The sequence below is a fragment of the Arachis duranensis genome, chromosome 8 (assembly GCF_000817695.3).
Source record: "Arachis duranensis cultivar V14167 chromosome 8, aradu.V14167.gnm2.J7QH, whole genome shotgun sequence".
NCBI lineage: Eukaryota > Viridiplantae > Streptophyta > Magnoliopsida > Fabales > Fabaceae > Arachis > Arachis duranensis.
The window spans coordinates 13,077,841-13,088,406 of NC_029779.3; the positions used below are offsets into that span (position 1 = coordinate 13,077,841).

The following is a 10,566-nucleotide window of genomic DNA, read 5'->3' on the forward strand; positions in this document are numbered from 1 at the left end:
AGTAATCATAGAGGAGAGTCGTTGAAAAACAGAGACGATGTGCGGTGGTGGTATAGTTTCGATGATGCAGAACCTGAGTAGAAAAAATTATCACTGGTTAGGGTTTGTAACAAAAAGAGGAGAGATTTGAAATTTCAGATAATGAATGAGGATAAAATAATTTGAAAACAATGATTCAGATATGTGTCCATCACCCAAAATCTGTCTCACCATTTTAGTAAAACATGAAATACATATATCTTGTGTATATTTGTGTGTAAGCATGTCTTTTTTATTTTTGTGTCTCACAAACCAAACAATAAACACGTCCCACTTTATCTATGTCTTGACAAGACACGGACATCAAACAACCGGAATATTAGAGATCAATGTAATAAGGGTCTGATCATCGTGTTTGATATGGTTCGGATCCAACCACACCTTCTCTATAAACTTATGCACACTTTCTTTTAGGATGTTCCAGTTTAGTTTTTTTTTTTGAACATTGTTGGAAATCCGTCGTATCCCGGGGCTTTGAAGGAGCCAATGTTAAACATTGCTCTCTTAATTTCCTCCGGAGTAGACCTTGCATTTAAGTTTCTGATCTATTCCTTGTGATATTCAGATAGGCTTTGCTCCAAGGTGGCTTGGGTACGAGTCCATTCCTCATTGTATAGCTTCCTAAAAAATGTGATAGCCATGTTTTCAAGGATTTCTTGATTTTTCTCGCACTGTCCTTGTGCATTTTTGAGTTTTGCCACTCTATTCTTCCTTCTACTTATGACTATTCTTGTATGAAAATATCTAGTCTTTTTGTCTCCCTCCACCAACCAAATGTCTCTAAACTTCGGCATCCATAGAACTTCCACCCTATTCAGTAATTCCTCAAGCTCCTTATTCAAACTCTTTTCAAGGTCTTCTAGGAAGGGATTGTTCCCGAAATTGTGTGCTCTTTGAATTCTTCCTATCCTCCTAAACATCTCTTTTTCTTTTGTATGTGTCCAAAAATCTCCCCATTCTACTTCTTCAGGTGTTCAGTTAATTGAGTAAGGGTTGTTTTCCCACCCTTGCTTAGTGCATTCCTCAAACTCTGGCTATAAATTCCACATAGCCTGGTATCTAAATGGTCTGTCCCTGTGATGTATAAGAACAGGTTCAACGTAGATTGAGAGAGGGTGATGTTTTTTTTTTTGTCAGTGAATTGGATAATTTCCAATCTTAGATACTCCAATGAGAGGGTGATGGTTTGAGTTGGTTCTAGTCAAAACCTCTGCCTTGTCTTCAGCTAATCTCATCCTCCACGTCATGTTGGGTTAGTGGAACCCAATTGATTCTTGTAGTCTAGGCCTTGTTTGGCATTTTGTAGTGGGCAAATGTACCAGGCCCATTTAAAAGAATATAGAAGAAAGAACCCAGCCTCAATCAAGTCTATAGAAAACCAATTAACAAAAATCCTTTTGCAATCCTGGTTAAGCACTTAACCCACCTGACGAATTTTATGGGAGTCAAAGCCCGCTATGAAAAAATATTAGAAAATAAGAGGATTTTTGGTCTGGGCGGTCACCAAAAAGAAGGAGGAGGAGAAGAAAGAGAGAAGGGTGACGTAGCAATAACGAAAAGCGCGCACACGGTAAGGAATAAGGATGCGCTTTCAAAATACGCGGTCGGGCAACGCTTAACCATCAATAAATAAATTCAAAACAATTTCGGTTGTCGTTTTGACGGATAATTCTGATTTCTGAAGCTCCGCAGCATAGCATAGAAAGTTAGAGACTAAACTTAAAGAGAAAGAGGTCATATTTCTTTTTTGAATCCGACTTGTCGTTTCGATGGATGATTCTTCAGCGCATAGAGATCGCAGGCCAGAAGCACTCGGAGACCTTGGGGTCCTTCCCGATGAAACCCTCTGCTCAATCTTAGAGTCTCTCTCTCCCCGCGACGTTGCTCGCCTTGCCTGCGTTAGCAGGTATTCACATCCATACCTACCTTTCTTTCTCTCTTGATTTTGCTTCATGAACACTTGATTCATCATTTGAGCTTCACATTACTCATTAGCTGCCATGCTCTGCTTTCTTTCTTGCCGAATTATTTTTACAGAATCTCGATTCATACCTGAAATTCCTATACAGCGTTTCATTATTCATTATTCATTTACTTCACGGTAGTTCTGCAATGCTTATGCTACAAGGCTTGATTAAGAAGCAATATTTTAGATAAAAAAAAAATCAGACTTGAGAGTTCATCTGAACTCGAGTAGGTTAGGCTCGTAACCTCAATTTAGGGACCTAAACTTGTAACTCTGTTAACTCGAGAGAGTCTGATAAGGTTGACTGAGTAGTGAGTACAGTGGATTCTGGCCAATCTTTTATTTACATTCTTCGGTTAATCTTTGTGGGCAGTGTCATGTACGTGTTGTGCAATGAGGAACCACTGTGGATGAGTCTATGCCTTAAAGGGGCATCTGGTTTGCTTCAGTACCAAGGCTCTTGGAAGAAAACTACCCTGCTGCATAAGTATGTTTCTCCTGTCTTCCATTGATGCTTCTAAGTTAACATTCATTATCCATTTTCCTTTTTGTTTTGGTTTGTACTTTTATGCTTACATATTCCGAGTTGGGTATCATGAATGCAGTGAGAATCTGCCAGACAAATACAAAGAGTATCAACCACGACCACTATACTTTGATGGTAACAGTTTTGATTCTGCAGGGATCTTATGAGCCATTTTATATGTTTCCTCTAAACCAGGAATATTTACCTTCCTGCAGGGTTCAACTCTTTATTTTTGTACAGGAGATTATACCGATGTCATACCACATTGGAATCATTTCATGCAGATGATGGAAATGTGGAAAGAAGGAAAGACCTATCCTTGAAGGATTTCTATGACCAGTTTGATGCAAAGAAACCGGTACAAAACAAAAATAATTATACTAGTAATCTACATTAGTTTTTTCCCTCATCATGGTTATGTTTCAAAATTTCAATGTCTGTCTTTAAGCTATGTAACCAACAAAAAAATGGGTGTATTTGCTTCAGTTTTTGTTTTGTTTCTTCTTTTTGCTAAGTGATCTATATGCAACTTTTTCTTTTTTCAGAAGCAACTTTTACAACTTATGAGAACATGGGTGTATTTTAGGTTTTACTGTTTTTTTTCCCTTTCAAATATACCGTCAAGCCTTTTTGGCAAATATCTTTTAATTAAAAAGAATCACTTATTTTCTTAATAAAACTAAAGTAAATGGACCACCCAATATCTTCAAGCTCTATCTTCTAATTGTTCCTTTTTGTTTCATAATTTGTTTTGGAGGAATAGGAGCTACCTTTGGTCAATGGTACTGTTTTTCTTTTCTTGTAAAGATGGAAATTTGAGAGATAAGTAAATATTATCTAACTCAAGGGGTCCATTACACATGATGTTTTGTGTTGTAGTTGACACTATTTCCGTTTCTACCGGGATTTTATTGTTGATGTTTACAAGTTTGATGAATTACAAACCTCAGGTTATGCTTACTGGATTGGTTGAGACATGGCCTGCCAGACATAAATGGACAACTGATCAGTTGTTGCAAAACTATGGAGACGTAGCATTTAAAATTTCCCAAAGGAGTTCTCGGAAGGTCTCCATGAAATTCAAGGATTATGTCTCATACATGGAAGTTCAACATGATGAAGATCCCTTATATATTTTTGATGAAAAGGTGCTTGGATAGGGATATTCATGTATCAATAATGCTCTGGCTGTCTCCATCCACCATTTCCTTCTATTATTCTTGTCCTTTCAATTTGAGAGCTTGGGAGTTCTTTTAATTTTTATTTAATAATTTGTGGACAGTTTGGTGAAGTTGCACCTAGCTTATTGAAGGATTATTCTGTACCTCATCTTTTTCAAGAAGATTTCTTTGATATCTTAGATGCTGAACAAAGACCATCCTATAGGTGGCTAATAATTGGACCACAGAGATCTGGGGCCTCTTGGCACGTTGATCCAGCTCTTACTAGTGCATGGAATACTCTTCTTTCTGGCCGTAAAAGGTAAAAAATTGAGCTACTGACACGAATTTTTTAGTTCTATTTGGTTGTGTAGCACAGACATCTACTGTAACATGGTAATATGGTATCTAAGGAAGCTACATGCATTTTCTGGTTTTAGTTTAATCCTTAGCTTATGTTTGGTAAGGAGGTCAAACTAGCCTGTTCTTGTGAATTAGCCCCATGAGTAAAACTTACATGGACATAAATCATAAAATTCCCACTGCTATGTTTAGTTATTTAACTTAAATTGTGGTTTTTGTTTTTTGATAGACAACAACAACAATAACAAAGCCTTGTCCCACTAGGTGGGTCGACTACATGGATCAAATGACGTCATTGAGTTTTATCATGTATCATGTCTATAGAGAGACCATTTACATGTAGATCTCTCGTTTGACCACTTCATGGATGGTCTTCCTAGCTCTTCTTCTGTCTTTCACCGCTTGTCCATCTTCCATCTCATCTACCCTCCCGACTGAGTGTTCTGTCGGTCTTCTTCTCACATGTCCAAACCATTTGAGACGCGATTCTAGCATCTTTTCCACAATAGGTGCTATTACAATTCTCTCTCTTATACATTCGTTCCTTATTCTATCCAATTGTGTATGACCACTCATCTATCTCAACATCTTCATCTCTGCCACACTTACGTGTTCCTTTTTGCCCGTCCAATATTCTGTACCATAAAGTATAACCGGTCTGATAGTAGTACGATAGAATTTACCTTTAAGTCTTAAAGGTGCTTTTTTGTCACATATAAAACCAGATGCATTCCGCCATTTTGACCAACCTACTTGGATCTTATGATTTACATCATGTTCAATCTTTCAATTACTTAAAACTTTTAATTTTTTGTAGGATGTTTTCTCCAATCTTCACTTCTGTATTGGGGTTTTTCTTTCGGCGGCCGAACTTACATTCTATATATTCTGTTTTTGTTACGGCTTATGCGTAGACTATACACTTCTAGAGCTTCTCTCTATAAATTCAACTTCTTATTTATGTCTTTCCTTGACTCTTCCATAAGGACGATATCACCGGCAAAAAACATGCATTATGGTACAGATTCTTGGATATGCTCTGTGAATACTTCCAAGACTAATGTGAAAATATATGGACTTAAGGATGATACCTAGTGTAATCCTATACCAATAGGAAATTACTCTGTCACAACATCTTGAGTCTTCACACTAGTTGTAGCCCCATCATACATGTCTATAATTGCACGAATACATGCGATCTTTACTTTCTTCTTTTTCAAAACCTTCCATAAAACCTCCATTGGCACCTTATCGTACGATTTTTCCAAATCAATAAACACTATATGTAAATTCCATTTATCACTACGATACCTCTCTATCCTTCTTAACAAGTATCGTATGTAGCTTCAGTGGTGGATCTTCCTGGCATAAAACCAAATTGGTTCTCTGTTACTTGTGTCTCTTGTTTCAGCCTCCGTTCTATCACCTTTTTCCATAACTTCATGGTATAACTTATGAGCTTGATCTTTCTATACTTTTTGCATCTCTATATATTCCCGTTATTATTGTAGATAAGTACCAAGGTGCTCTTTTTCCACTCATCTAGCATCTTTGATAAACATGAGTTTTAATTTGATTCTTAGATATATATGTATCTTAGTGCTTGATTATGTTTAAAATAAGCAGTGTTATGAGGCTTTCACTTGTATTTGGTAGGTGGGCATTATATCCTCCAGGAAAGGTGCCTTTGGGTGTGACAGTGCATGTTAATGAAGAAGATGGTGATGTCAATATTGAGACCCCGTCATCACTTCAGGTACTATAATTTTGCATTTATAGTGATTTATATATCCTCTTTATGTTGGTTCAGATCTATGATCATTAATCATGTCAAGTGTATTGTATCCAACTACTGACGTGGTTAATCATATTCTGTTTATTTACAGTGGTGGCTGGACTATTATCCTCTCCTTCCTGATGAAGACAAGCCAATTGAGTGTACACAACTACCAGGAGAGACAATTTATGTTCCAAGTGGATGGTGGCACTGTGTTTTAAATTTAGAAACAACTATCGCTGTCACTCAGAATTATGTGAATTCAAATAATTTTGAATTTGTATGTTTGGACATGGCTCCTGGTTATCGTCATAAAGGAGTTTGTCGTGTTGGATGGCTTGCTTTAGATGAAGAAACTTATGAAAATGTCAGACAGAGCACGACATGTTATTCTGATTTGTCTAGGAAAGAGAAAAGAGCCAAAACTATCAAAGATGTAGATAATCTAAATTCTGAAAGTACCGTAAATGGGGCATCTAGGAACTATGGTTTATGGAAAGATGGATTTTCCTATGATATAGAGTTCTTATCCATATTCTTGGATAGAGATAGAGACCATTACCTTTCCCCGTGGAGCGTAGGCAACAGCATTGGTCAACGAGAACTAAGAGAATGGTTGTCGAAGCTTTGGATTCAAAAACCACAAATGAGAGAGCTTATATGGAAGGTTAGTTTCTTGTCCCCCCCAAGTAGTGGTTACCTTATCAGATTTTATGACCTCATTTTACATATATATCCAGGGGGCATGTATTGCACTAAATGCTGACAAGTGGTTGGAATGTGCATCAAAAATTTGTGCCATCCACAATTTGCCTCTTCCCAGTGACGATGAAAGGCTTCCAGTTGGCTCGGGTAGCAATCCTGTGAGTTTTCATTCATCTATTTACTAATTGTCATCTCACTGGTATTTGTTTAGTTTTCTTAGGCTTTTGTGAAAATATATGGTCTTTATTGTCCTAAACATATTTATGGTCTTTTCTGGGTTTGTGTTGATACTGATTTTCCTCTTGCATTCAAGAATATTGTCACATTCTTATTGATCGACTACAATATGCAACTCAGCTAGTTGCCATCTATACCTCAAGGTTCCCTAGTTAAATTAGGACATGATGATGGCATGTGGTATGATTATTGGATTACCTAATAGAGTACTTGTGGAGTATGAAGCTTCTTTTTAACTACAGTAATATTTTTTGTTCTCTAAATAGGTTTATCTAGTGGGGAACTCTGTTGTTAAGATTTTTGTTGAAGGAGGACTGGAAGCTTCTCTTTATGGTTTTGGCACAGAGGTACTTTATTGCCATTCTGTTTCTATTGCATCTGCCATACAAATCTAACTTGGATTTTGTGCCTTTTACAGCTAGAGTTTTACAGCCTACTTCATGAAATCAACTCCCCTCTCAAGAAACATATTCCTGGTATTTTGGCCAATGGGATCATTTATGTTGAAGATGGATCTTTTAACAATTTAACTTGGGATGGAAAAGGAGTCCCTGACATCATTTCAAAGAGCAATCTCATCAAGACAAAATGTGATGTTCATGGTTTCTCATTTGGGGTATGGGGCAAGAAACAACTTGAGTATAAGAATGCTGGGATGGAAATGGATGGATCGGATAGTTTAGCAGGTCACTCAAGTATATGGCCATATATGATAATGAAACGATGTGAAGGGAAAATGTTTGCAGATTTGTAAGTCTTATCCTTGTGATTCACTGATAATTTCACCATCCCGCTGAACAACTCTAAATCTTTGATTTTGTCAAGTAGCAGTTGTCTTCTCTGAATGATGTTTATGTTCTCCTGCAGAAGAGACACACTCTCATGGGAAGATGCAACAAACTTGGCCTCCTTCTTAGGGGAGCAGCTGAACCACCTTCATCTCTTACCACATCCACCTTTGAATATTTCATCTTTAACAGATATTGAACATGAATTGAGCTTTACTGGAACCGATGGTTGTGGTGCAACTGTTAATTATAAATCAAATACTGCAGCAGAATGGGGAGTCTTCCTAAGAAACTTAACAATGATGCGGAAGAATGTTTCAAGCCGTTTGACCAAGTGGTATAATTTGCCTTCTTTTGAGCACCTTAATTTCTTGTTGAAGAAGTTTGAATTTGAAGATATGTAAGAAGTTGCTGATGGAAAAGTACCGTTTTTGTTTGTGCATTCAATATAATGATCTTCTGATCAATTTGGAGTTTTAAGTTTCATGGAGAGTATTTACTAACTTTATGCTTTTCCAGATACAGTGAATGTCAATTTTAGTAGCTGTGTTTATGAAGCATTTATGAACTCCCTTTTCACTTTTGCTTCACCATGTTTAGATTGTACCTTATCCATGTGTTGCATTTGCTGCTTCTGCGTTTGTGCTTCCATAATATACTAATTTTTTATGATGAATCTTCAGTTTCTTATTCGCCTCTCATTTGTCGTAATTTTGTAGGGGAGATCCAATCCCTAGCAGTTTGATAGAGAAAATTGATGAATATGTCCCGCCTGATTTTGTTAAGCTGCTAAACATAATTGAGGTTTCTCCAAACTCACTTCTTTCCTACTGGATACAGAGGAATAAAATTGGTTTTCAAATTTCTCACTTTTATTTGACTTCAGAATCTCCCAAGGGGTGCTTGTAAACCTTGCTCTTGGATACACTCTGATATTATGGATGATAACATTTACATGGAACCATCTTCGGCTTATTCTATCTCAAGTGGGAATGCAGAAGATGCTGCCAAGGTAAATGGTCATTTGAGCAGCTATGATGAAGTGAAATCCTGGCGTCCTAGTTATATCCTTGATTTCAGTGATCTTTCAATAGGTCAGTATGTCTTCCTGCCTGTTCCGAGAATTTTTATCCGACTTCTACAATAATGTTCATCTGTTTTATAGTTTACTTTTGAGCATTTTAAATATATGGCATTATCATTTATAAACTTCCAATATCTACAAGAAACTTTTGTTTGTACATTTGAACTGATGATGCGTTTTCTCTAGAACAAGACTAATGTTATCATCCCTAAATACTGTTTGATGTTCCTCAGTCTTCGCATCCTAATAGTTTTCAATCTATCGTACGTATACATTGCAAGCATTCTGACGTTCTATTTGGTTGGTAGTGATTTAACAAACTTTTTTAATTTCTTTTACAGGTGATCCGCTGTTTGACTTGATACCAATTTATTTAGATGTCTTTAGAGGTGATTCAGATCTCCTTAAGCGATTTTTAGAAAGCTATAAACTTCCTTTTGCAAGTCCCATATCAAAGTACGAGTCAACAGATGGTGGTCAGAAGTATGCCCGACTTTCATATGTTGCCATGTAAGTAGTTAATTCTCTTGCATACTAGTAGTTCTTCCACTACTTTTGACCTTTTCTTTATTGCATATTTCAATCTGGGCGTGTGGGTTATATGGAAATACGGAACTAGCCACATATAAATGAATAGAAACAATCAAGCTCTCCTGAAAGATCTAAGCATGGCAATGATGGATACCTTGTCAAAATTATCATCAGTACTTTCAAGAATCAGGAATGTTAATGGTTGTCTACCTTGCACATGGCCTTAATAAAAGTATTCAGATAATTCATAACTGACTCTTGAAGTAGTCTGTAGGTGAAACTATGCATGATGTTAAATTGATAATTCTGAACCTTTCGAATGCTTGTTAATTTCTGAGAGCAATGAACAGTTTGTTCTTTATATGCATATGAAGTTATTTGATTGCATTGAAGTGGAAAAGCAACTGATCTTTGCTTGGATTAAGATACATCAAGATTCAAGAATATAATGTTTGACTTGAGTTATAGATGGCGTTAGACATATTTGTGTGCCTGCCTTCTACAGAAATAGAGATATTTTTTTTGTCCTTCCTATCAAGAAGGAGCAAGCAATTTCAAATTAACTCACGGACTTCTTAATTTTCTTTTGAAAATTGTAGGTGCTATTGTATTTTGCATGATGAGAATGTGTTGGGAGCTATTTTTACTATATGGAAAGAATTGAGATCAGCAAAGTCATGGGAAGAAGTTGAGCTAACAGTGTGGAGCGAGTTGAACAATTACAATGGCTTTCCTTAACTTGTCTAGTAGCCATAAATTTATTGTTCGACATCTTGTAAATTTGTATTATTGGTTGCCACTTGCCAGTGGCCTTTCATTGATTATATTCTGTCTAATAATTCAACATAAGTGTATCCCTTTGCTTCATGCAATGTCAAGTCATTATATAGTTTTTGGTCGGTTCTTAGAGAATGCAATTCTAGTGGTTTTTGCCCACATTAGAATATAATGCAGGATGTTGAGATTTCGAAGACGAAAAGAGACAACTTGGATAAGCTTGATACCGAATTGTCCATTGTTCATGCAATCATACCCACACGTGTCAAATCATGGCCGAGGAACCAAAACAAGTGAATAAGAAACAGAAATGCTCTTTTGGACCGACAAATTTCGCACAAAAATCTCGAATAAATTTAAATGATGACGTGCCTTGAATTTCATGGATGTTTTTGCTTTTGAATTTGAGTCCACATCTATCGAAGGACACATTATTACTGAAAGGGAAACGTATGTTGATCACTTGATTGTTGTTGAACTATGGTGTGCAGTTATTCAAGCATTCTGTTCCTCCAACAACAAAGATTCTGTGGTTACCTAAACCCTTGTAGCTGGTCGGAATTCGCGGATAAATAAAACAAAATTCAAATTTTAGAGATCATACAAAGACCAA

General features: G+C 36.6%; 1 protein-coding gene across 1 annotated transcript; it reads left to right on the top strand.

Moving 5' to 3' along the window:
* Positions 1 to 1,678: 1,678 nt before the first annotated feature.
* On the top strand, positions 1,679 to 10,065 carry LOC107460878 (lysine-specific demethylase JMJ21). The gene is made up of 16 exons (XM_016079298.3): positions 1,679 to 1,945; positions 2,379 to 2,492; positions 2,611 to 2,666; positions 2,747 to 2,889; positions 3,482 to 3,679; positions 3,814 to 4,013; positions 5,711 to 5,810; positions 5,941 to 6,498; positions 6,572 to 6,694; positions 7,040 to 7,120; positions 7,192 to 7,523; positions 7,641 to 7,898; positions 8,281 to 8,365; positions 8,448 to 8,655; positions 8,987 to 9,155; positions 9,776 to 10,065. The coding sequence occupies exons 1-16, from the start codon at positions 1,809 to 1,811 to the stop codon at positions 9,912 to 9,914; spliced, it is 2,901 nt and encodes a 966-aa protein (XP_015934784.1). The 5' UTR covers positions 1,679 to 1,808; the 3' UTR covers positions 9,915 to 10,065.
* Positions 10,066 to 10,566: the final 501 nt, after the last annotated feature.

Bases quoted from the DNA above. Each gene is read 5' to 3' on its own strand.
- LOC107460878 (XM_016079298.3), top strand. From the start codon at position 1,809: ATGGATGATTCTTCAGCGCATAGAGATCGCAGGCCAGAAGCACTCGGA. The intron at 5,811-5,940 runs GTACTATAATTT...GTTTATTTACAG, and splicing joins AGACCCCGTCATCACTTCAG to TGGTGGCTGGACTATTATCC. The intron at 7,524-7,640 runs GTAAGTCTTATC...GTTCTCCTGCAG, and splicing joins GGGAAAATGTTTGCAGATTT to AAGAGACACACTCTCATGGG.